The sequence below is a fragment of the Camelus ferus genome, chromosome 25 (assembly GCF_009834535.1).
Source record: "Camelus ferus isolate YT-003-E chromosome 25, BCGSAC_Cfer_1.0, whole genome shotgun sequence".
Taxonomy (NCBI): domain Eukaryota; kingdom Metazoa; phylum Chordata; class Mammalia; order Artiodactyla; family Camelidae; genus Camelus; species Camelus ferus.
This window is the reverse complement of record NC_045720.1, coordinates 30816339-30843672: the sequence shown is the minus strand read 5'-3', so window position 1 is coordinate 30843672 and position 27334 is coordinate 30816339. Positions and strand designations below refer to the sequence as shown.

Genomic DNA, 27334 nt, shown 5'->3' with positions numbered 1-27334 from the left:
TAAATTGGCAGTGTTTCTGCCAACATAATTCTTTAAACAACACTGTAGGTCTCTTGTTAATCTTACTGAAGTTCAGCACTGTAGACAAAAATCGTACCCACATATCCTACCCAAGATAATTCCTTCCCTGCTTAAGATTCTGCTGACATTGCTAGGGGACATCACCCTTAAGTGTTTTGGAAGCCCTATTGTTTGACTAGTTTGCTGAGACACCAATTTCGATCTTTCTGAGATCTTAACAAAGGATTTTACAGCCACATCCTTAGCTTCATCTCTCCACTCAACTTTCCTGGCTGTGTCCTGAATTTGACCTTAGCCTGGAAGCAATTTCTTGCTTTTAACATCATTTGCTGTCTGGAAGGCTGAAAATTTTCAAAACTAGCAAGTTGTGGCTCCTGTTTATCTAACAGTCCTTCCTTAAGTTTAGAGCACCCCTCTTGGACTTTAATATAAGCAGCAGATAGAAGCCAAGAGGGACTTCAGCACTGCCTGGAAATCTCCTTAGCTAGATAGCATGGCTTATAAGGCACATTTTCTACTTTCCAAGTTACTGCAGGTAATGGTGTTGCTAAACTCTCTGTCACTACATAGCAAGAATCCCCTTTTCTCTAGTTTCCAATAGCATTTTCCTCGCTTCCTCATTGGCAGCCTCCTCTAAGGCCATCAAGTTTCTATTAATAATATCTTTGAAGCACCTTAGACATTCACGAATACTCTCCTCAAGTTCTTCCACTTTCTGCTCACTTACCTGCTCCAAAGCCCCTCCCACATTTTAGGCTTTTATTGCAGTAGCACCTCACATGCAGATACCACACTCCAGGTTAGTTACACATTGCTGTTTAACAGATTACTTCACAATTTGAGTAGATAAAGCAACAAATATTTATGATCTCTGTTTCATTAGCCAAGAATTTCGGGAGCAGTTTACCTGGGTGGTTCTAGCTCAGACTCTCTGATAAGGCTGTAGTCAAGACATTCACTGGAACTGCAGTCCTTTAAAGTCTTGACGGGGCTGGAGGATCCATTTCCAAAATGGCTCCCTCATATGGTTCTTGGCAGGAGGCCTCAGCTCATTGCTGCAAGGATCTCTCCAAAGGCTGCCTTGAGTATTCTCATGACATAGCAGCTGACTTCCCCCGGATCAAGTTATCCAAGATAGAACAAGCCAAAAGCCACAGTGTTCCTTACGACCTAGGCTGAGGAGTTATTCATTGTTGTTTAAGTAATATCCTGGTGGTTACCCAGGTCAGTCCTATTTAGTGTGGGAGTGGACTACCCAAAGGCACAAATAGAAGGAAGCAAGGATCACTGGGGCTGTCTTGGAGGTGGGCTGCCATAAGGACTAGTAGTAGAATTTAGGGGTTAGGCTGAGGAATGGGATCCATTGAAGAGGAACAGGAGAAAGAAGGAAAATCAAGATGTGGTAGGAGGACTGGGACATAATGGTGTGCTAAAAGCCAAGAAAGGAGAATGTCTACTAGGATAGGATTATCAGTGTTGCCAGATGCCATAAGCAGATTGAGTGAAGCAAGGACTGAAGAGACCATTGTATTGGGCACTTGAGAGGTCACTGATAGCTCAAGGAAGGCATTTCCAGTGGCAGGATAGGGATAGAAGTCAGACTGAAGTGAGTTGAAAAATGAATGGGAGGTGAGGAAATGGGGAGAATGAGCATAAGTTGTTTTTTTTTTTTTTTTTTTTTTTACTCTGGATTGGGTATTAGCTAGAGAAAGCCGCAGGGTCAAGCAAGGGTTTTAAGTGGTAGTAACTTGGGCATGTCCGCATATGAGAAGAAATAAATAGCAGATAGGTTGGTGATGTAGAAGGCAGGAAGAATGATTAATGGCATGAGGTCTCAGAAGGGGAGAAGAGAAAGAATCCAGATCACCAGTAGGACTGATGCTGGATGGAAAGAGGCTTATACCAGATATCTACCACTGCTTAACAAACCACCCCAAAAGTTAGTGGCTTAAAATAGTTTATTAGCACATAAGTCTGTTGGTCAGAAATCTAGATGCTCTTAGTTAGGAAGTCAGTTCTTCTGCTGATCTCAGCTGGGCTCACTCGTGAGGCTGCAGTCAGCTGGAGGGACAGCCAGGGCTGGGTGGTCCATGGTGGCCTCGCCTGCATTTTTGGTACTTGGCAGTCTGTTGGCCAGGGTTCTCTTCCATGTGGCCTCTCCTGCAGACTAGCCTAGACAGGAGAGCAAAAGCAAAAACTGCAAAGCCTATTGACCTAAGCTCAGAGCTCTCACCGTATCTGCTGCCACATTCTACTAGGCAGAGAAAGTCACAAAGTTAGGGCAGGGCCAAAGAGTAAGGAACAAGATGTTAACCTCTTGATGAGAGTTGCTCAGAGAATGTGTGGTAATTAGCAACTTACCACAAAAACCTCCTCCTGCTTTGAAATAGGAGAGAGAGAATGAGGACGAGTGTGTGTATAGATGTGGTTTGTAGCGAGTATTTGCTGAAAGGAAAAAGGTGGGGGCAGTAGGAGGGTTTTATAAAAGTGATTTTCCGCAATATCTAACCCTGAGTCTCACTCATAATCAGCATTTGATAAATGTTCACTGAATAAATAAATGTTGAGCTGTCTCATAATGTTTCTGACATTTCTCAAGAACATAGATTTAAACGCTTAATTTAACAATATGGAAATTATGAACAGTATTCTTTGTGTCATGTTGGATGCTTTTGTGTATATTCTACAGACACATGAAAAGAGGTCCTCTAATTTCAAAATGTATGCTTTAGTATACTGTCAGTGCAATTAGACGCTTAAGTAAGAGTAGCTCCTGGTCTCCCTCACCTCCACCCCTTTGACCTCCCAGTGGCCTCTCATGGAAACTATTATAAAATAGTAAAATGCTGCAGGAGGGGATTAGCAGTAAACTTCAACTGAGACCAACTTTCAGGCCCACATGCATGTCCAACTCCACCTACTTGTGTTTAACTCTGAAAAGGTTTTATTGTTTATCATAAACTAAAAGTACATTGTACAATTGACCAAGTATTATTGATTTAAAGTAGATATTATTGCAAGTTAAATTTGTCTTATATTGTCTCTTTCTCTAATCATGGAACTAGATCCCCAGAAACCTGCAGTGTCACCCTTACTGTTGGGTAGGGCACAGCTGTCTGCATCTAGCAATTCCATCTGGGGAGGAAGGATTGTATGCCTTTGCTCCCCAGTGGCAGTAACAAGCTTCTTTTTATTGTTGCTGACATTAAAATAGCTGAAATCAACAGTGAGGTAAACACTTCTTGGGACCATCTGGCAAGGATTGTAATCCAAAATATTCTGTAAGCACTGACCCCATTTGAGTACCTGAGACCTACCGTCCAGTCACCATCAAATACATTTTTATTTCAGTTTCAAGCAGTAATTGAAAGAGCAAAATAGTAGACTGTAGACCCAGTCTCTTCACCTAGCTCTTTTAAATTCTCTTAAATATTTGTAGTTTCTTGAGAGATCCCAGGAAACTTATATTCTCTGAGGGAGATTATAGGGCCTAGTTGAAGTCACCAGTAAATGGGGCCCTAACAGTTTGGTCATTAAGTATTTAGTGAATAGAACATATTTGGAATTTGTTCAGTTTCTGTTGGGAAATACATTCACTCTATTTAAATGAGAGGCAGAAGTTTGGGATTGAGTTTTCTTTTTCCTGTATGTTTCGAAGTTTGTGAAAGTGTTTTCCAATATGACCTAGTTAAGACTTCTAAAGTCTTTCACAAGCAATGGCAAGGATAGAATTGTGATAGGACGCTGTATCCAGTCCCAGGGCTGATTCCTGGACTTTTCTACAAGCTTGCATGAAAGCGAACGACTGGGGATTATTTCAGCTGCGAAGCACCCAGAGGAATGGCTGCTGGTGCTGCTAATGGTCTCTCTGTCCCTTCTCTGGCAATAAATTTCAGACACTGAAAATATAGCTTTGGAGAAAAATGTACTGAGGATTCCTTAAGATTTTTACAAGACACTCAAAGGCTTTTCACAAGCTAGTGCTCTGCAAATGTGAATTCTTGGTGTCTAAACATAAAGGTACTTGACTGAACTAATTTTAAATGTGAATTTTAATACAGAGTGCTTGGAGAAAGGAAATGCAGCTGGACCATTAAAACATGGTATTTTGCCATTTTTAAGTAATGGGAAATACTGATTAAGAATGTTACAAAGATTTCAGCATACATAATGTGATCGTGTTTAATCATAGCCTATTACCACAAGTCTGTGTGACAAAAGCGTTAACTCTGTTAAAGACAGTGGTGCACCTATTATGCTGTGGCACTTCTTAATTATTTCCATGCTGAACAGGATATTGAAGGGCTTATTATCTAAAGGTCAGAATAATGCCCAAGACATGGCCAAGCCCAATGAGCGTCAGATGCATGGAATGTTGGATGACTTCATAGTTATGAAATTATTTCATTTCTCATGATAATTCCTGACTTGCCAAGTTAGTGAATTTTAAGAACTCTGAGAGCAGATTTTAAGATAAATGTGAAATAATCCATACTTTTGGAGTCAGGGACTTCCCTTCAGGCATTAGTTCACATTTGACTTGCTTGACTTACACTTGGGGATAAAATGAGTTAGGGCAAGGTCTTAGATACCACATTCCCTCACTGGGAAAGAAAACCAACTTGCACAACTTTGGCTGGCTCATGTTTCTTGTTATACAGGCACTGAGAAGCAGCGGTTGCCATGAAATACTTTATTTAACCTTTACAAAAATGTTTTCTTAGTATGGCAAGGCAGTTTAGTTAAAGGAAAATAAATAACTAAAAATTTTGGATTTCTTTTATATCCATCTGTTGACTTCTTTTTTTGCTAATTAAAAATTAGGGTTAACAATCATAATTGTCTGAATTGCCATGATGACTAAAAATCAATTACAGACTGCATGAAACTACTTGGTCTTTTCTTAGGACACGTGTTGGCATGCCTTCTATTTTCTGTTAAACTAAATTTTGTTGAATGATGAATGTTACATTTAAGAACAATTTAAAAGAAAAATTTTATTCAAATGTGGGTTAGGTTTCTCTATTGCATATATTTGTATTTAGTCAAAGTTAATTTTCAAACAAAAAATACCTGACAATTTGGCTCAGAATCTCAGAACATTAATCTAAATCTGAATGACTATCAAACGATATCTCCAGCTTCTTATCTTTCTGGCTTCCATTTCTCAGCTTACCTTAAAATATTCTTTATTATTTCCATCCGACATATTCTTATCTTTTCCACTGAAGAGTTGGGTTCAACCAAGAGCATGATGACCATTCACTATCATTCTGTCAAGAAAATCTGTCTACACAACACCAGAATCTCCTGGCTGTTAGTGCCACTCAACTAAGCAATTAAAGTTCTTATTTATTTAATTATTTAAAAATAAAGTGTGAATTAGTTCATATTTTATACATAGACCATCCTGTTCTGTACACACACATACACATACATAACAAATTTCCTGAATTTTCACTTTTCAACCCCTTATGGCAGTAGCATCAAGGGTGAACAGCCTCAAAGACTCTCACAATTCTGGATGTAAGGCCGCTATTAGCATCACAGCTCATGTTTTTTAAGTCATATATCATTTAAACATAGGGAAGCCCACACCCTTTAGAAACATGAAAACAACAGATACGTGTAATGTTGAAATGGCCTCTTTAAAACAAGCCTATACATCATTTCATGCTTTTTTTTTTTTTTACTGTGTACATTATATCTGATTCCATGATTAATGTGTTCCTAAAAAGTTATGTGTAAAATTAAAAATTTTAAATATAAGAGAATTTGCTCAGTAAACCTTTTTGCAAAGAAAAATTGTGAAGTAAATTACTTTTCCCTAATTTAGATACTTTAGGTAACTTTTTAGCAAAGAATACCCATTTAAGCATCTTATTGTTTCATAGATAATGTATAAATTTAAAGTGCCACTACTCTTCACCCTACTTTTTCTTTTTTTAACTTATTTTTCTCATAAGTATGTAAGTTTTAGTCAAAGATTGAACAGAGACTAATGCCCAAACACTGAAAAACCATAAATAAATTCTTGAACTCAGTTTATAGTTATTTATGAAAAATTTTTTTAGTTTTTAAAAAGATTCTATAACTTGATTGTAGATATATTGGAACATTGATTAAGCCTTAATGTTTGCTAAAAATGTGTGATATTTGATATCCTATTTACTCATGGAAATTCAAATGATGTGAACTATAATTTCCTTTGTTCACAGCTGCTGTTTTTGTTGTTTTTTTCCTGACTCTTTCTTCATCTGTTTATCTTGTGATGACTACTCATAAAATACAGTGGGCTGCTACTAGAATCTGTTGTTTCCTGGGAGCTACTATCTCTGATTAGAAATAGAAAGACCAGGGAGATAGTGAATAGTATATTATTTCAAACAACCCAACAGCTGTCACTTACTGTGTTTCAGTGTCTTTAATGTTGCAGTCCCTGGTGTTTACTGATGATTGATGCTCTGAGGGGAAGTGACAGTTCCTGATCTAAGAGTTCACTGCCTCTTCAACCTCCCTTTCTCTACCACTCTCTCTCAGGCAACTCCTCTTACTAACTCTCAACTCTCCTCATCGCCAAGAATCTACAAACATGCCTCTTGGCTTCCCAAGAGCAAGATCTGACCTCCTGAAATAATGATACTTGTTCTGGTATGACTCTTTCCTTTCCAGGATCAAAATGCAGTGGCTCCATTTGGATTATAGTCAAAGCTACAGGAGGAATAGCTTTGATGAGTTCATAATATAGAGTTTATTTTCCAAGTTACGTTGACAAGAAGTATGACAAGTTATTTGAACAAATGTTTTGAAGCCATAGTTTGCTACTTTTTTCACTTGTCTTTGTTTGTAATGCAATCAGTATGTTTTGGAGACATTAATTTTGTACAGAAAGAACTACTCCAAGTTAGGCCTTCACCTTTGTTTATTAGAAAATAGTGATCTTGTATGCCTTTTTATTCTATTTCAATGTGTCTTTTTTTTCATGTTACTTCTTTGGATAAGTAAAATATTTCAGTCTCTAGTCAATCTTTTATTTCCCCAAGCATAATACCTCTGGAGTCCTACAACAGTTTTTTCCTTCCTTTCATAAATTTTTACAGTATAATTTTTCTTGTTAGATATCTCTCCACTGTATCGTGAGAATCTTCTGTGTGTCTGCCTCACTTGTGTCCGTATCTGCCATGTGTAGTACAGTTAGTTGGCTTATGGTAAACATTAAATAGATGTAGATCCTGGAAATATTTGCTAAGTTGAAAAAAAACTATTGCCCTAGGGAAAAAACTCAAATAATTACATTAAACTGCTCCAAGAATCATGTTAATAAGTATTACAGCAAGCCAGACCCTGTGTGAGGAGCTGTGGTAGAGCCTGCAAAGATGAACCGAGGATCGTGTCACCCTTTTAGCAAAGTGCCGGCAGAGCAGGTGGGGAGGCTGTGACACTGACCAGGACCAATGAGGAGACTTCATGCAGGAAGCCGAAAATGAGTTTTTAAAATAGGCATGTATAATTCCTTTTTACTTAAAATGCAGGCTCTGTATGCTTTCTATTAGACATTTTTTCATTTTAATAACATTAATTTTTATCTGATTGCAAAGTAATACATATTTATAGCATGAAATTTGGAAATTACACAAAAGCACACAAACACACAAACAAAAAGGAAACTTAAAACACATAACCCCACCACCCCAAGATAACCACTGTTAGCATTTGGGTATATTTCTAGCCATTTCTCCCTTAGAAACAGGCATATATACTTTTTTGTTCATTTTACAAAAATGGGACATAGACTGCACATATCTTTTTGTAATGTGCTTTTTTCCAGTTAACCTTTTGCTAAGTAATATTATTAACATTTTTTCATGCTGTAATTTTCTTCAGTGGCTTGAGAGGATTCTACAAGGAACTAGATTCAATATCTTACAATAAATAACCTGTAAGAATATGAAAAAGAATATATACAACTGAATCAATATGCTGTACATTTGAACCTAACACAACATTGTAAGGGAGCTATACTTCAATTTAAAAGAAGAGGAGAGGCTCTGAGTAAGCACACTTCTCAGTAAAGTAAGTTCAAATCTTATACCTTGCCCTCCTCAGTGCTGTGGCCCTAGGCAGGTCACACAGCCTCTCTGTCACTCAGCTTGTTTTTTCATCTGTAAAGTAAAAGTATCTGCATGTAAGATCGTTTTAAGGAATGAATAAGAAAATATATATAAAAAGTACTCAGCCCAGTGCTTGACACAAAGTATGTGTCTAATAAATGATAGCTATTATTGTTTTTGATTATATTTTATTTGACCAATTTCCTAGTAATACCAACTTTCCATTATTAAAACAATCCTGGAATACATGTAGGTGAATCTATGTGCGTATGTATAATTATTGTATTAGGATAAATTCTTATTTAGAATTGATGTCAGTGATTATCTGAAACTAGATTTTTGATACAAGGGTAACCCCTCCAGCTACAGTTTTCATTCTAACCAACACTGAGTGCGTGTGCCAGGGTTCCCTGTTTTGCAAGTGGTTGTTTTATGCCAATTGCACAGAATTTGTGGCCTTCACTGAGTTCAAACAGTCTTGAGGGAAAACCCACAAGCCTCAAAATTTGTGTGATGATGCCTGTGTGATGACAGTGAAGCCTCCATTGTATCACCTCCTGAAAGGTGGATTTGGAAAGCTTTCTTTTTCTTTCTCCTCTTTCTTCCAGATTACACTGCATCAAAGAGTCCAAGTTGTTCTACCAGAAAAAAAGGATTCAATTTGATTTATTTCCACTTTATCATTCTTTTAGGTGTGAGATTATGTTCTATAAATGTAAAAGGGTATATAGGGTCCTAAGAATTTTGGTGTTGAATCAGGGTGACACCAAGCATTAGCCATTGTCTAGAAATTTTCCTGCTTGGCTTTTAGCATTATTTCAGATACTCTGAGTATCCTGAAATTCAACTGCCTTAAAAAAACAATTATGAGCTACAGATTTCATTTTGTTTTTATGTTAGTTTATTGGTGTGAAATGTACTGTCAGTCCCACATATGCATTCTAAATAAGCAGTTAACTTTGATCAGTTTAATTTGACCTGTAGCTTTTCATTAGTTAGACCAATAATTTTTAAAATATTTTAACTTAACTTTCACTCATGTTGCTCACCTAGTAGATCATTTGAGGTCTGCTTTGTGATGTAATATCAATATTGCAATGTCTGAATTAATGATCTAAGGGATTACAGTGACTTGTAGTTTAATCTAGTATCATTATCCACCTGAAGTGAATCTCTTGTATTGAAAGGTCATTCATAATCGGAGTTGTTTCTAAATATTTTGATTTGATTCTCATTTTATGATATTTATGCATAAATATTGCCACTAAAATTTCTGAATATCTACTTTGAGTTATTTTTCAATAATCTTGATTCATTTATTCAACAAAGATTTTTATTGAATGCTTACTATGCACTAGGCTCTTGGTACATAGAGATAAGTTTAGAAGTTTAAAAAATAAATATGCTTAAGCTTTAATATATATACTAACATACATTATATATTATATATGTTTATTTTATATACACATCTATGCAGTAGCTTATTTCACTTGGATTTCACATTAATTTTTTAGAACTCCTGAAATGTCTTAAAAGACTACAGTGGATTAGGGAAATATTTTGAAGTTACTTAGATTTTCAGTTTCTTTTTAGAACATTATATATTACTGAATAGTAAATTATTGTAAAATGTAAAAAATATTAAAGTGAATCTGGAGACAAATTTTCAATTTCTGATTAGATAGAAATCATCTTGATAATAGTTTTAAAATGAATAGTGAAATAAAGTTCACAGAAAAGTATCTAGTACCTTCTTTATATTTAAGAGATAATTAAATTTTTTTTTCTTAACTATCCCCTTTCTCTTTCTCTTCCTTGGTGTACCCTATTCTCCTGGATTTCATCTTGTTTTTCTTTCCTCTGTAATCCGTGGAATCCTCCCTTTAGATGTAACTGTGGGTGGTCCTGAGAGCTCAACCCTCAATCCCCTGGTCAGTAATTCAGTCTTAAGTTTTACTTTGTATTGAAAAACGTGAGTGAGAAGTTCTGTGTTCCCATTTGAGGCCTTCGGTGGAAAAACTACGAATTTAATCTGGCTGCCAGTGCAGTGCAGCAGAGTTGGGGGTGGGGTGATCTGCTGCAGCCCCTTGAGCCCTTCCATTGAGTGTGGCCGCTGTACAGGCTGCCTTATACTTAGTTTCAGTTCCCACTGAAAAGTTCAAACAAGAGTGGATCCTATTTGCCTTTTTTTCCAATGGAAAATACTAGACACTGGCTAAGTAGGCCACAGAGAATGAGAAGTTCTGAATAGAAAAGGTGGTGAAGGAAGTGAGTCAGTGAGGGAAACTTAATTAAAAAAAAAAAAAAAAAAGAAGGGAAAGAAAATTTCCAAGTCGATGAGAGAACATTAAAGATACCTTGTGCTCTAGGCAAAACGGAGGGTGATATCTCGCTAAGCCCGTTGGCTTTTTTTCTCACGTGTTTCTGGCCCACGCTGCCCCTCGTTCTGTGACCGTTGTCCTCACGTCTGCACTCCACTCTCAGCATCCTTCAGCACATGGTGCATCTATACAGAAGGCTGATTCCTGAATACAGCACAGCTTCCTTAGCTTAGTAAATCAGTGCTGGCCACAATCTCTATCCACTGTCTGACCTTATCCTTCAGTCTTTTTTACATGTTCCCTTTTCTCCGGCCAGTTGAGACTATTAACTTTGCCCAGGCAGACCTTCTGACTTCACCTCTCGGAGTGTGCCTTTGGCCTGGAAATGACTGCCATCTTTACCAGCTGAAATCCTACCCTAACTCTAAGACCCAGATGCTTCAGGGAGCCCTCCTAATCACAGCAGTCTACACCAGCCCTCCCTTCTCTAACTCCTGTATCAGTTTGTACTTCTTCTAATGCCTCATGTTAGTTATTTGTGCATGCCTTATTTTCCCTGTAAAATTTTAAGCTCCTTGTGGGACAAAGAACAAAGCTCTTCTCTTTATTTCCCCCACAGTTCCTAACATGTTGCCTTCCTTATAGTATCTGAGTAAGAAAAATGTATTGGATGAATGATAGAAGTCTCATAGAATTAGGCAGTCTAACATAAATTTCAAATTTTTATGCCTGATTTTATAGTTTCCTAGATTTAGAAGTAAAAATAGATACATGAGTATATGTTATTAAATGGAGACTTTTCAGTGCCTATAGCAGTGAAATTTAGTGAGTTGGTCCAACAAGAACGGAACTTCCCACCCTCAGTTGAAGTCCATGGGTATCTGAGCCCCGCAGTCTAGTGCCCAAATCAGTCACACCATGGGAAGGAGGACTAAAGTCTCCTCTGGGTCTTTTTGTAGATTTTCTCTCTTAGGAATGTCATTCCTTTCCTAATAAATTATATACATCTAATCGCCAATGATATTTAGATGCTTTTTAACTGTAGACCAAACATTACAGATACTCTACTGGTGATGCATGTGGGTAGAAATGTCATGTTTTTCTCCCACTTAACTTTTCTGTGTGAACTAACTCCAAATATATCTGAATTTTCATAATTCAAGGAAAATATACGTGCCAACAATTTGAGAACAAATAGCTGCCAAGCGAAACCTGACAGCATATTCCTTGGTGACATTCAGTCATTAAAAGCTATGGACACAAAGTGAGCAGCTACATAAAACTGAGCTCATCTGCAAATGTGAACACTCCTCAATTAAATTTACATTGTGTACACTAAAACTTTCTTTAGAGGCTATGGAATTTTCAGGAAAAATACAGCTGGACTTGACCTTAAGTACCTTGCTTCATTATTCTTTTTTTGTCATTTCCAGCTACTAGTCTCTCCAAAGAAAACAGCTTTCTTGTTTCTTTTAGTTTTGTGTGTACCCTGAGCTTTATTCCCAATTGCTGCTAAAAAAAAAAAACTGAAATGGTTCCAAACACTGCTATTGTTTTCCTTTTTTTTTTTTCTGTAACTAATATTTAAACATCAAAGATACTCTGGTACTTTTATGTTGTAGAGTGCATATAAAACCAAATTTTTCCTAAAGGTTTTCTTTTTTTTTTTTCTGCCGTCCAGGATTTTTTTTTTTTTTTTTTTTTTAGCTGTTAGACTTCTTTTTTAAAAGTCATCTGAATGGTAGCCTTTTGATTTCAAAAGATCACTAGCAGTTATATGGAGGAAGAACTGAAGTGAGGCCATATTAAAAACGGGGAGATGAGTTAGGAGGGTTTTTTTTTATGTATTTTATTAAGATACTTAAAAACAAAAAAAAGTCCTCTCTTAATTTTCCACCAGAAGTCATATTATGATGACCAGTGACCTTGGGAAATTTTCAAATTAAAGCACTTTAAAAGAGGTTCTCCTAATGCTAAAACTTAAAAAAAAAATCTTTTCATCAAAAACTTTTATTATGGTGGCAATTTCCATGTAAATCCTCAATGTATTTATTTCAAGAGCCTATTATGATAGTTCTTATAGAATTTTTTAAAAGTTTACTCATTCTGTTAATTGGGAAAATGTTTCATGTGATTAGCCTTTGGCTAGCTCTTGTAAAAAAAATTATACATGATATGAAAGAAAATATTAATTTTGTATATCATCTAAATGTTTTTCCTAAAATATCAGTTTTATTTCTTTAGACTCAGTAATCATATAGCACATTGCTTATTTTCATTTAAACATGTACCCTAAAGAAGCAGTAATTATTGTTGTTTTGGAATACTTGTTCAGTTAAACTGATTTCCTTAATTGCAGTTAGTGGGTAGGAGTAGAAATAGAAAATATTTGCTGACCGTGAAAGGAATCTAAATTTTACCAACATATGAATGTGGATCAGGAGACTCAATTGGTAAAAGTTACAATAGACACACACTAGAAAAAATAGAACAAAGACATTTTCTCACACATTCAAAATGTTAAAGGTATTTCTCATTTGATACATGTGATCTCATAAGGAGAATATATTAAATGAACTGTATCCTCAAATTGCTTTTGTGTTCTTTCTCAAGAGAAAAAATAAGGAATGGCAATTTAGGGTCAAAAATAATGCCACAAACCAAATTTAGCTTTAATTACTGTCTAGCCGTAAGAAGGAATAAACTATCAGCCAAGACCAAGGTTCTTTGATCTCACATTTCAGCCTTCTTGTCTTCCAGATGAATGAAATGGTCTTTCCTCAAATGTTCACCAGGCCTTTTACCATTTGATAGGACAATTATTTTTAAGAAGGTTTAAAATGTGATCTGGAAAACCACATTGACTCTATGTGGCATATTTGCTATTCTTAGCCTGGTTGAATAAGCTGGAAGTGGATGAATAATGCAGGTTAGAAAGAAAACAGATGCTAGATATTACAAATAGGAAGGTTTTCCAGCAATGAGACTTTCATTTTAGGACTAGATTTTCGTTGGCACTTTTGGCATTATGACGATTATTGTTTTTCTCTCCAGCTGTTACACATCTGCATTGAAGGCTGGGGCAATTGGCGTTGGTCAGAGCCCTTCAGTGTGGACCATGCTGGGATGTTTATTAGAACTATTCAGTACAAGGGTCGTACTGCTTCGCTCATCATCAAGGTCCAGCAACTCAGTGGAGTACAAAAACAGGTGAGTTCCTTTCTGTTCATGACCCAGATGACTCTTAATTATTTGGTGTAATTAATGGAAGGGAAACGTAAAGAAATGAAAATAATCACTTAAAAAAATCACAGGACTGAGCCGAGTTATGCCTACCACTCCCCTGCACATGAGCCCTTAAAAAGTGCTGGTTGATGATCGTGATGATGATGGTGGCTTCATCCCCCTTGTCCCAAGCCTTTTACAAGAGCTGCTAACGAGCAGTAAAATTTACTGATTTTCATTTCACCTCTTCTCCCTGTCACCACCTACCTTCTGGTGGAGGTGCTAATGAGCTGTGAAATGGCCAGAGGGTCTTTATGGAGAAGAAAAAAGAAGCGAAGGATGGTGAGGACTCTGGATAATCCAACAGTGGATAACCAGGAGTTGATTCTCATACGTGCAAAAATAATCTGCAAGGTGTTGTGATAGTCTCCCGCGACAGAGCGGGCCTGAGTCTCCAGCAAGCTTTCTTTTCCTAGGAGTTAATATTAACTGCAGTAAAAATTCACTGCAGTCTAACTGTTGGCATATAAAACCTCAGCTCTCAGCACATATTTTTACGTATTTTATAAAACTTCCTTTTGGCTGTTTTTGAAGTTCTAAGACTGCAAAGGGGGGAGAAAAGTATCTGACACTTTTTTGTGTTCTTAAGATGTGAAAATGTGGTTTTAAAAGATGTTTTTCAAGCGTGGAGCATATGACAAGAGTAGAAAGAAAAAAAGGAAGTATTAAAATCTGAAAACTGGCTTCACTGCACACATAGTAACTGGATTTGTCATAAGAGTTTTAACATATACATCTGCATCTGGACTGTAACAGTGGATCCAGAGCTTATGTGAACTGGGGACATGACAGACACAGCATTGGGTCCCTAGAAAAGAAAAAAGGGAGCTTTTCATATTGGGCATCAGAGGCTCCTCCATTGCTGTATGCCGGGGGGCAGGCAGGAAGCAGCTGGTGAGGGCAACAGTAGGGCCCATACCATATACATTCTTGGTCTGCACCTAGTCAAGGAGCTGGACTTCGGGGTCTCATTTTTGTGGGCAACAGAAGTGAAAAGAACACTAGCAGAGGAGTCTCAGAAAGGGAGCATGGAAGAGTCTTCCCAATCACCCAACCACTCCTCCTAATGTTTGTTGATTCCCCACTGTAGGACGGGGTAAAAAGCACTAAGTATGTGACACAGTCTTCACTCTTTAACTGAAAACTTACAGAAACCCAACAATGCATACAGCAGACAGTAAGTGTGAGGGAATTTAGAGGTTTCACTAAGAAGACGGCTTGAGCTGGGCTTCGGAAAACATGTAGAATTTGGATTAAGAGTCGGAGTCGGCAGTGTGGGATAAACAAAGATACGCATATGGGACAAATGGGTCTTACCCAAGGACTCTTGAGGAGACCAGCCTAGGTAGTGTGGGCTTTGAGCTGGGAAGTCATAAGAATAAGAAGTGTCACTCCCACCTGCCCTCAGAGCTCTCTTATGTGGACAGGCTCCCAACAAATACCTGCCCAATACATACCGGTTTTCTGAACCTGTCATTCACGGTCTCTCAAGAATGCCTCTCTACCCTCCCGTTCACCAGTGTGCCTGAGAAACGGTCACTCAGCATCCACTTGAATACTCCAAATGATGAGAGTCTCATTCTCTCCCATGGCAGCCCTTTCCATTGTCCGTTACTTCCAGCTATTCATGAAGTTCTTTCCTAATTTTGAGCCAAAATCTGTCCCCATTCAGCCAGTGTTCACCATTCCTCAGAACTTGTGAGGCATACCCAGGAGGCACACAACTTGTTACCTCTCCTCTGTACTAGGGCCCTCCAAAAACAGGGGAAGATTTAGCGTATTTCCCCTTAGTTTCTTTCCCTCTAGGATAGTGGTTTTCAAATTTGAGCATTGATCAGAATCCCCTGGAGGACTTGTTAAAACTGATTGCTGAGTCCCACCCTCAGCATTCCAGACTCAGTAGGTCTTGGGTTTAGCATGACAAGGTGTATTTCTAACAAGTTCTCAGGTGCTTTGTCTACCACGGCTCTGGTTTACAGCTTCCCAATTCATTCAGCTCTTTGGCATGTGGTTGCTAGAACGTTTACCAGTAAATCAGTGGAATGGCAGGGTCCTTCCTGGCCCACTGTCATAACCCATTAAATTTTAGTGCACTTACAATAATATTCCCAGGCGCAAGTAATGCTAGTTGGACTTTTTTGTGTTTCTATATTAATGCCTCATCTTGCCACCAATGTTATCTGTTTTCAAGAAATGGTATTAAATTTCAGGGATAAATTAATATATACAGTGTACCTGAGCAGATAACTATTACGACAGTATACCGTAAGTCAAAAAAGTTAGTTGTGAAAAATCCATTTTTTTTAAATTCTCACAAAATTTTACGTACTTTTTTTTTCTGGTCACAAAAGATTTCTCAGCCCTAGTACTTATTACCTATATGACCTTAGGCCAATGCCTTAACATTTCTATACTTCATATTCCTTTTATAAAAGAAATTACCCAATAAATATTAGTTCACAAAGTTATTTTTATATTAATTATTACAAAATATATCTGGAAACACAGAAAAGTCTTATGAAGAAAGTAAAAATCACCCATAAATCTACCACTCAAAAAATATATTCTGTTATTACTTTAGTGTATTTTTTCTGCTCTTTTTTTCGGTGCTGATAATTTTTTAGCCAACGTGAGATCAGATTGTAATTACATTTTTCAACTCATTTTTTCATTTGACAGTATATAATGCTTATTTTCTCAGATTATCTAGAATTCTCGAGTTATCCCTTTAATGGTTGCATAATGATTTATCATATGACATATCAAATCATATCTAGACATTTCCTTGTTGTTGGACTTTTAGTTAATTTTCAATTGGTCACTATAATAAATCCTTAAATAACTATCTTTGTATATTAATATATGACCAAATTTCTGAGTCTGTCCTTAAAATAATTGCTATAAAATTTAATTACCTGAGCAAAAGAGTATGAATGTTTTTGTGGTGCTTGATGCACATTCCCAAACTAAAAACATGTACTTTATTCCTTAGACAAAATTCTTTGTTTTGTCTTACCAGAGTCTTGTTGGGCTATACTAAGCTTTTAAATAGCTCAATGTATATTTGTCCTTAAACTTCTGCTGATTTCCTGAATTTTTCAAACCATTAGCATTTTGTAAAATCTTAAATGTTTATAAGAAGTGTTCAAATCAGAACTGAGGAAAAATTTCCATACATTGGAAGTTGAAGGAATCCTTGTAATCACTCTCGCTGTTAATGTCATCACTGTAGATTTTAACGCATCTGGTGCCAAATTACATTTCAAGACTTTTCCAAATGTTATTTGTACTGTTAAATGGTCATAATCCTTTTCTGTGGGGAATGCCTCTCACACCTTTCTCTGCTTCTACCTTGCTTATAATAAATACTCTTAAAAAAAAAAAGTCGAATCTAGCCAGGCAGGAAAGGACTATATGGAGAGCAATAACAGAGGCATAATCCTCACTCCCAGAGCATTTACCTCTTTGAAGGGAAGTGTCTTCTTCTCCTACAGGAACTGGGAAAGTCCATTTTACGTTCCCACAATCATGGGAGGCAGATATGCACGTAACTTATATTTTGAGTTTTAGCACTTCTTATCATCAGATGAAATTGAGCTCTGCATTAGGACCATTTTTAAAACTGAGCAGAGCAGGGAAAAGTGGAACAAAGAAACAGCAATTCACTTAACCTAGAAGGAAGCAAATGGAAAATGGTTCATCAGTAACTCGGGTAATACGATGTTCAGCAGAGCACCCCTGCCAACCTCAAACCAACTGTTCATGTGTCAGTGTTGTGAAAATGCTTCCTAGACGGTGTTTTTCAGCCTCTCATCTCTCTCTCTCTTTCCCCCTCTCTGTCTCTGTCTCTCTTTCTTTCTCTCTCTCTCCCTCTCTCTCCCTCTCTCTCTCTCACACACACACACAGGTAAAAATATATTATTTCTTTTTAAATTGGATTTTTTTTTAATGCTCAGGGTAGATTAACTAACATTCAGATTAGCTGTAGTGAAGCTACATCAGAGACCCAGGATTTCTGCAATTGGCCTGGTTAGGAAGGAAGATGAGGAACCAAGCTTCCAGAAGAGGTTCGTGGATTCCTGCCTCCCTTACGACTTGGCTTCTCTCCTTCTGCCGACTTGGGCCTGGAAATTTGCAATAAACCGCAGCTGCCTAACTACCAATCCCCATTCGAGGAGCTGAGTGTGTGCAGCTCCCTGATGTACCTTAACCACGTCAATATGCCACTGGACAACAGAGAACTGGCTAAGGCTTGTTTGAACACTGGCATTTGGTTATCTGTACATCTCTCATTTCCCCAGTTGAGTGAAAACTGACCACTGTAAAGTTTCTCAGGAACTCTGTAAATTACACAACTACTTAGGTACACGTATTTGTGTCCATGTTTTCCATCCCTTCATTGAGGAAAGCTTTGCCCCTCTAAAAACTTAAATGTACATATGAATGTATGCATATATATAGATACATATTTGTATCTTTATACATGCACTTTTAATCATGGTTCAGATATCATTTTCCAGTGCATCTGGTACTCTGGAGTTATTCTTTAATATCACTATTCTTCTTGGCACTGATCTAATAAGAGTTCTGAAACCTGCTAAGTAAAATCATATGTGGAAATCTTCAATACACATCTTTGTGGCTTTGGGGAAAGAGGAGAATAAGTGTGAAACCTGGAAATGTGTATTAAAGAGAAAGCCAACATTAAAAAAAAATTAAGAAGCTGTCTTCAACTGATGAATTAGTCTTGAAATTCTAACCATAATTTTCAAAATAACGGCATTGTAAGTGTTGCCACTCTGAAGAAAAGCAGACATGGCTCTCACTGAACCCTATGTGGGAGCAGCCATGAAGACCCCACTCCAAGGAGTCGCCATTTTGGATTTTCCTTCATCCAAGCAGCCTTCCCTCCCTGGCCACTTTTAAGGGTTTTTCTTTTTATCAAATTTGAAAGCCTATTTAATAGGCTTTTTAGTTGAAAATGAAACTATAAAAACCGACCAAGAGGATCTTTGTCTTTAAACAAAGTGAGTCCCAGATGGTTGTGGAGATTCTGTGGTTTCTGTGAGAGACAGCCAAATTCTCTCCTAAATCACATGGGGCTCAAAGGTTCTGAGCAAAGGCAGTGAGCACACATTGCCAGGCCTGGGCACATCCAGAAGAAGAACCAAGTCACATACTGCCCCAACTTTCAACTGTTTACTCGAAGTTAGGCAGCACTGTGGCACCATAAGGCTTCTCATGGTGTCTAGCAGCCCCTAGTATTTGCTCAAGAAAATGTGGGACTCATAGTTCAATGGAATTCTGTGTTTGTTATTTTGAAAACATTGTTTTAAAAGATAATAATGGCCAGGGGACCTAGGGGAAATGTAACAGTTAAGCACAGCTTGGTTTTTACAGATGTGTTCCTTCTAAAGAAAAGTCAAAGGAATAGGTAGTTAGAAAATGAATGTTTAAGAAAGTACTAAACCTCACTATTCAAATAATGCTAGTCAACAACATGACCTTAGTTTTTGGTCTATTAATCTAGCAGACTTGTTTTGGGTGAGTAATAATTCATTCATAAATACTTACATTTATTTGTGTTAAATAATAGTTTTATTTAAAATGATGGTTACAGAGTATTCCTAGCGACATGGGAAAATGTATCACTTAGGATGCTTTCAGCGTGAAGTTACAGAATAGGGTTCTTAATCTTCTTAGCAAGTTAATGAGGCAGATACTGTTATGTTCCTATTGTGTAAGTATTATCTCATGTAACCAGAAGGAAGAAGGCAGGTTCAGTGTCGTTTAGTTAATTAAGCAACTCAGTGCAGTGTCTGCTTCTCTGCTGTTCTCTTGAATTTGTCTTCCTGGTCTCAGGATGGTTGCATAAGCTTTGACTATCCTCTCATAACATCTTTCACGGCGGAGAAAAGGAGGGCTTTCTCTTCTCAAATTGTCACGCTTGTTATCAAGGAGTGAAATCTTTCCTAGAACATTTTTACCAGTTTTCCTTTTTTATGTTATTAACCAAAACAAAGTTCCATGCTCGCCTCTAAACTCATCATTGACAAAAAGGGAATATAATGAGCAGGACTGGCCTGAACCAGTTCTGGTGCAGCTCTGGGGGCCGGGGGAGGTGGCCACCTGCCCTGGTGCTATGCTGCTTTTTGAGACCTAAACCAAGTTGGGGATTTTAATAGCAAGGGGAAAGGGGAGACCAGCTGTGTGGAATGGAACCAGTGGTTTTGGCCACATTTACCTTATGATGGGCAGCCTTTATTCTCCTTTTTTTGTGTGTGGTTTCTATGTTTTATTAATTAGTAGAGATTAATTTTTTGAAATATGGAACATCATGGTGATTATCAACACAGACTCTGAGCCAATCTGTGTAATATCAGGCAAGTTATTCAGAATCTCTGTGCCGCTCCTTTTTCTTATTAAGATGAAGAGTCATTGTAGCACCTGTTTTATGTGGTTGCTGTGAGAATAAAAGATAATTTGTGAAAATGCTTTGTGTTAGGGTTCTCCAAAGAGACAGAACCAATAGGATGTGTGTGTGTGTGTGTGTGTGTGTACATATGAATGCACATAGAGAAGGAAAGGGACGGATGTATTATAAATTGGCTCACATAATTATGGAGGCTGCACAGTCCCACGGTCTGCCGTCTGCAGGTTGGAGAACCAGAAGAGCTGATGTGATGTGTAGTTTCGGTCCAAGAGCCAGCAGACCAGTTTACCAAGAAGGGCTGATGTTTCAGTCCACGTCCAAAGGCTGGGAAAGACCAGCTCAAGCAATCAGGCAGGTGAAGTTCCTTCCCACTCAGACTCTTTGTTCTTTCCGGTCTTTGATTGATGGCATGAAGCCCGCCCATGCTAGGGAGAGTCTACCAATTCAAATATTAATCTCACCTATAAACACCTTCCCAGACACACCCAGCATGGTGTTTAACCAGTTGCACACCCTGTAACCCATTCAAGTTAACCCATTAAAGTAACCATCATATCCTTAGACCAGTAAATATGCTATATTTGTATATTACTTATTACTATTTTATAACCTGGGAAAATATTACAAACAAGGAAATCCAGTATGTGAAAGTTCTGCCTTCATATAGGAGAATGATTTGCTTTCTAAAAAGCACTCACTACATAAGAATAAATTTTGCATTATCTTTTCAATTTCCACCAATTGAAGAGAGATTTTTTTTTAATACAGATATATTGTGTCCTTTTTTAATTTTTAGTTTTATTTTTTGGGGAGAGGGAGTTACTAGTTTTGTTTTGTTTTATTTTAACAGAGGTACTGGGGATTGAACCCAGGACCTTGTGCATGCTAGACACACACTCTACCACTGAGCTATGCCCTCCCCCTAAAAAGATATTTCTTAAGGCCTACTCTGAACTATACGCTTAGCTGGATGTAAATTTGAATAATCCATGGGTTTAATGGATAATTCTGTGTGTTTTATAAAGATAAATGATTCCACAGTATAGGAAAAACCTGAGTAAGATAAAATATAATTAGACTTCTGAGTTAAAAGTGGTTTGTATTATCTGTTTATGCAGAGATCTTGTATTGCATATGAGTACAATAAACCCTTGGGAATCAGCCTCGGGGGATGGACTGATCACAACTGTTATCTCAGCTATGAGAACTGAAGTCTTGTTCTCAGTCCCCATCCTTTGTGCCTGCTGCCTTGTTGGATACCACTGACCACCACTTCCTGTTGGTCTCTTCTCTCATGACTTCAGCAACACTGCTTTCTCCTGATTCACCTCCACAAAGAAGGAAATCCAGTATATGAAAGTTCTCTCTTCACATTACAGAAGGATTTGCTTTCTCAAAGCATTCACTGCATAAGAATAAATTTTGCATCATCCTTTCAATTTCTACCAGTGGAAGAGATATTTCTCCTGCTTTCTCTTCCTTTCACACTTCTTCTCTAGCCCTCACTCTGCTTCTCACCTTGGGTCTGCCCTGACAGTGTTGGTCAGTTGCTGGGTTTGAGCCTCCACCCTCTTTTCCAGATAAAGAGTCTGTGCAAAGCTTTGATTTCCGAGATCTTTTATCTCCAGCCCCACCTTCACTCTCAAGTACATGACCAGCATTTCTAGCTGGACATGGATCCTGCCTACCTGTCTGTGCTTTGAATACCTCAAACAACATAACCAAAGCAAAATCCTTTCCCTCCTTCCAAGCCTCTTTTTCTTCTTGAACTCTCTAAATAAGCTAATGGCTTCATTTTCTTTGCATTAAAATCAACATCATTTACTCTGAGCAGTTATATACAGGCATGCCATGTTTTATTGCACTTTGCTTTATTGCACTTTGCAGATACTGCATTTTTACACATTGAAAGTTTTTGGCAACCCTGCATCAAGCAAGTCTGTTGGAGCCATTTTTCCAACAGTGTTTGCTCACTTCAGGTCTCTGTGTTACATTTTGCTAATTCTCAAAATATTTCAAACATTTTCATTTCTTATATTTGTTATGGTGTCTGTGATCACTGATCTTTGATATTACTATTGCAAAAAGATTATAGTCCACTGAAGACTCAGATGATGGTTAGCATTTTTTAGCACAAAAAAATTTTAATTAAGGTATATACATTTTTTTAGACAATGCTTTGCACACCATCTATTATAGTATAGTGTAAATATAACTTTTATATGCTCTGGGAAACCAAAAAATTCATGTAACTCCCTTTATTGCAATATTTGCTTTATTGCAGTGACCTGGAACCAAACCCTCAATGTCTCCAAGGTTTGCCTGTATCTCCAGTTCATGGAATCTAGATAGATGAAGTCTCATTGATTGATTGATTGATTGTCTTTTCCAGATTATCATCTGTGGAAGACAGATCATCTGTAGTTACTTGTCTCAAAGTATAGAACTAAAAGTTGTTCAGCATTACATTGGTCAAGATGGACAAGCTGTGGTTCGAGAACATTTTGATTGCCTCACAGCCAAACAGAAACTGCCTTCATACATCCTAGAAAACAGTGAACTGACTGAGTTGTGTGTGAAGGCCAAAGGAGATGAAGACTGGTCAAGAGACGTGTGCCTGGAATCCAAGGACCCTGAGTATAGCATTGTCATTCAGGTATGAGAAGTAATACAATCTAAAATAGCGCAGGTTTAAAATGTAAAATTTCTCATTATGCTCTTTATTCAGTGCAGCATTTAATTTATTAAGAAGGGATCTCTACAGAAGAGGGGATGCCTGAAATAATAAAAAATCACTTTGAATATTACTGCTCAAACTTTTTCCTCCCTATCCCACAACAACACATTTATATTAGTTCCCATAGTTCTCATGGCCAAGACTCTACCCCTCCCAGATGGAGATGAGTTATATCTTGAAAAAGATTCTGATGCACCAGGGCTTTGAGGGGGTGGGAGGGCATAAAAGGTGTCCTCCCCATGTGAGAATCTTTGTGGTGATCTGCTACTTTTTTTAGCTCTCTCTCAGTCTCCACCATCATCACTTTCATTCCCATAAAGGACAAGTCCTGTCTTTCGTTCTCCCACTCATGCTCGTATCAGCCTCTCTGCATACGAATCCCTTCATCTTTCTGGAAGGAATTGGCCCCATTGACTCACTGCACATTCACTTGATGCCATAATGAAGTCTGCTTTTCCTTAGTTATTCTTTAATGGCTTTTTTCTGTAACTTTAAACTTTTTTCATCCTGCACGCTGATATCATATCTGTGCCTTATTTTGATTAATTAGTGAACCATGTAGTATTTAATAGGATTCTTTTCTATCTCATATGCAGGTGCCATCTTCAAACAGTTCCATTATTTATGTTTGGTGCACAGTTTTGACTTTAGAACCCAATTCTCAAGTGCAACAGCGAATGGTGAGTGCTTTCCAATCCTAAAATATGGTATATGACTCTGACCTTTCCTGTTCTGAAATAAATTAAGGTCAGAGTGACCCAGGGAAGAGATTTATTACAAGTTTGTTTCAGCATCAAACAGCTGGAATACTGCAACAAAGCAAATATGAAAGTTGTTCTGTCCTTTTATTTTTATAGATTGTGTTCAGCCCTCTTTTTATCATGAGGAGTCATCTTCCAGACCCCATTATCATACATTTGGAGAAAAGGAGTCTGGGATTGAGTGAAACACAAATTATTCCAGGAAAAGGACAGGAAAAACCACTGCAAAACATAGAACCTGACCTTGTACATCACCTGACATTTCAAGCAAGGTACTGGAAAAGTCCTTACGTTTTCCTAAAAGAGAGTCAGTCAAAAAATAACCTTGTCCTATTGAGGGGGAAAGGGAGGATGGAGTTTTTTTGTATGATTCCTTATCTTATAAGAAGATTATTGTAAAATTGCCCTGCCTAGTGTTCTCTTACTCTCATCTGTACATTAAGATAAAATTCAGCCCCTTTAGAAATAAATAAGAATGATCAGAAAATTTAATTGACACATAATTTCTGTAGTGGAATAAAAAAATGAACAGAGATCTCACCCCAGCACTGGGGAGGAAAGGCCATGGCCCAGATCATCCCAAAACTGTGTCATCACCCCTAAATCACCAAACATTGACTCAGTCTCACAAAAGGAAGCATTGGTTTGTAATGCATCTAATACTCATTCTTGTTTATTCTCTCCATTTCCTAGAGAAGAAGATGACCCTTCACATTGTGCTGTTCCCATTTCAACATCTCTCATTAAGCAAATAGCCACCAAGATACACCCTGGAGGCACACTTAATCAGATCCTTGATGAATTCTACGGGCCAGAAAAGTCCCTTCAACCTGTGTGGCCCTATAATAAAAAGGACGCTGACAGGTAATGTTCTCCAGTGCTGTTTTTCTACAAACATTTCCCAATCTTAAGAAATAAATGACCATTCACAAAAATGTTAGATACCATAAAAATGTTTTCAAAAAGATGTTTGCACGTATGTGTCAGATTCTGACCTTTTATCACCTGGTAGATACGTTTTGTAGACTGCTTCTTTCCTAACCTGGAGCGTAATTGCATGAAAAGTTCCTTTCTCCAGGATGCAAACGCAGCATAGCATTGCATGACTCTGGTGTGAAGTGTCATACTGGAGCGTCGTGTGTCTGGAATTCTTAAATACGTTTCATGAATCCTGAAGTCATCGCGTTTCATTGTGTCTCTTGGATGTGGTGTTTGGCACAGGAACGAACAGCTGAGTCAGTGGGACAGCCCGATGCGAGTGAGGCTGTCAGCCTGGAAGCCGTATGTGAGGACCTTGTTGATAGAGCTGCTCCCCTGGGCCCTGCTCATCAATCAGTCCACGTGGGACCTCTGGCTGTTTGAAGGAGAGAAGATTGTTCTGCAGGTTCCTGCTGGCAAAATTATTATCCCCCCTAATTTTCAGGTACTGTAACTTTTTTTTTTTAACTAATATGAATTCTTGTCTTTCAACAACCAGCTTTTATTCTGAGGTTACATTTATGTTCTTAACAGAATGAATCAGTTGTGGAAAACTGTCCGCCTAGATGCATGTGTAAGGGGTATGGAATGTTCTCTGATATTCAGAGATACTTCGTATGTTTTTTTTTTCTTCCCATCAGCAGTATTCATGCTTGAGTTATCATTAAATTTGATGACTTTACTAGTTACAGGCTTATTTCCATTGTGTACAGAATGTTTGACAAGTATTCTGGCCTACTCAGAATATGTTAAGAATACAGAGTCATATTCTGTGCTAACCCACCCCCTAGATATTTTTGTGATTTTTGCAGAAACTCTCTTAAGATTTGCAAGGTGGGTAAGAATTAAAGATTTCTGAACAACTGGTTTTGTCAAGGCCCTTTTTCCTTTGTAAGGGGACTTACCTGTCCGTAACCATGGAAGCCCCCCCCCCCCGTTATCGATAATAGCAACATAGAATCATTGCTAACACAGAGGAAAAATCTCATTGTAAAACAGAATTTCACAGGAAGATTTTATATTCCATCACAGGAGAGCTTTCTTGATAAGGCTAGCCCAGTTCAAGAAGACACATAAATCTGTAAGAAAATAAGAGTACAAGGAATTCCTAAATAAAGTGTTTTCCTGATAGGGAACAATTTGAGAGTACTTTTTCTTGACCTCCAGTTTATAAACATCTTTATTCAATTGCATTTTTCCTTTTTTTTTTAATAATCACATGATGTTACCTTATGGAATTGGAATGTTGACCTACATGTACCTAATATTGCATATTATTCTCTTGTCAAATGAAATGAAACCTTCAGGTTTTAAGCCGTTGGTATTTACAAGGCAGAAGCAGTTTGGGTTGATGTTTTTCCCTCCTTCCATAAATATGAATTCCATTGTGAAGCAAAGAAAGCATTGGGAACTAAAATAAAATGTATGTTGCCATTATCAAAAAAAAAAAAGGAAAGAAAACTGTAGAGGGATTGGTTGCCTAAGTAGATGAATTATATAACACACAAAAAAATTCCTACGAATTGAGGTAAAAATATCAAAGTTAAGAAAAATACTTTATAATTGAGGCATTATTTTTCCAGGAAGCTTTTCAAATTGGAATATACTGGGCAAATACAAACACTGTGCACAAGTCAGTAGCAATTAAACTGGTCCATAACCTGACGTCTCCCAAGTGGAAAGATGGAGGTAATGGTGAAGTTGTGTCATTGGACGAAGAAGGGTTTGTTGATGCTGAAATCAGACTTGGTGCTTTCCCAGGACATCAGAAGGTAGGATCAGAGTCTGTGGTTTGGGGGGAGTAGCGTGCCATCCCCTCAACCTGTTTAAAATGAGTCTACACTTTTCTTCTTTAACCCCTTTTTGGTATTACTTGTTCTAAACAATTTATAACAGTGAAACATGTGATTTCTTAGACCTCTCTGTTTTACAATGTCTTCTTTTTTCCTTTACCAGTGATAATAGCTGTGTCACATAATTTATCCAATAACCACTCTATTTCAGAACACTCAGCAGTCACTTGATTTATTGTATGTGGGGGAAAAATGAATCTACTCCAAAATATCCACAAATTGTACTTGGCCTCCTTGTTTTAGAGCAGGAAGCAGAGTTGCTAACATTCTGAGTATTGAGTGAAAAGACAAAGGCTCCTGCAGCAAAGGTTATTTTCCTGGAAAGGGCGTCCTGACCAAAATGAGGTGGATCCCATAGAACCAACATTATGAGAGAGAGTTGTATTCTTTTTTTTTATAATTAAAAAAATTTTTTATCTTTAGTTGAGGGGGAAGGTAATTAGGTTTAGTTAGTTATTTTAAATGGAGTTACTGGGGTTCGAACCCAGGACCTTGTGCGTGCTAATAAGCATGTGCTCTACCTCTGAGCTACACTCTTCCCCTCTGGGAGTTGTATTCTTGAACAAGGGACTGGTACCCATGTTTGTAAAGATACGAATACAAAAAACATACTTAATCAGTTATTTAAGTACAAATGGTATGTGCCTTTCAGCATAAATTTTTTCTCAAGTAGTATATGAAAACCAATTAAACTGAGTAACATAGTAACAAATCACAGTTAACTGGATGTGTGAAAGTACAGTATCAACGTGTACCATGTAGAAATCTCATGCTGTGCTTAAGAATATCTTCATTATTTTAGCTGTCCCAAATCAGAAAAAGAAGGCATACTTC

At 37.6% G+C, this 27334-nt stretch overlaps 1 protein-coding gene and 1 long non-coding RNA gene across 9 annotated transcripts in view; one reads left to right on the top strand and one right to left on the bottom strand.

The window, feature by feature from the left end:
• VPS13B (vacuolar protein sorting 13 homolog B) overlaps positions 1-27334 on the top strand; it is a 627764-nt gene that overhangs the window by 554953 nt on the left and 45477 nt on the right. For all 8 annotated transcript variants that reach the window (XM_032468222.1, XM_032468224.1, XM_032468221.1 and 5 more), the window contains 7 exons: positions 13508-13663; positions 22564-22827; positions 23505-23588; positions 23766-23941; positions 24363-24533; positions 24891-25092; positions 26231-26419. In XM_032468222.1, coding sequence (XP_032324113.1) covers positions 13508-13663; positions 22564-22827; positions 23505-23588; positions 23766-23941; positions 24363-24533; positions 24891-25092; positions 26231-26419 — 1242 coding nt within the window. The remainder of the gene's footprint in view (positions 1-13507; positions 13664-22563; positions 22828-23504; positions 23589-23765; positions 23942-24362; positions 24534-24890; positions 25093-26230; positions 26420-27334) is intronic.
• LOC116659903 lies at positions 821-14109 on the bottom strand. The gene is made up of 3 exons (XR_004315279.1): positions 13946-14109; positions 10490-10657; positions 821-2193 (listed from the first exon to the last, which is right to left on the bottom strand). It is a non-coding gene; the product is annotated as an uncharacterized LOC116659903 (long non-coding RNA).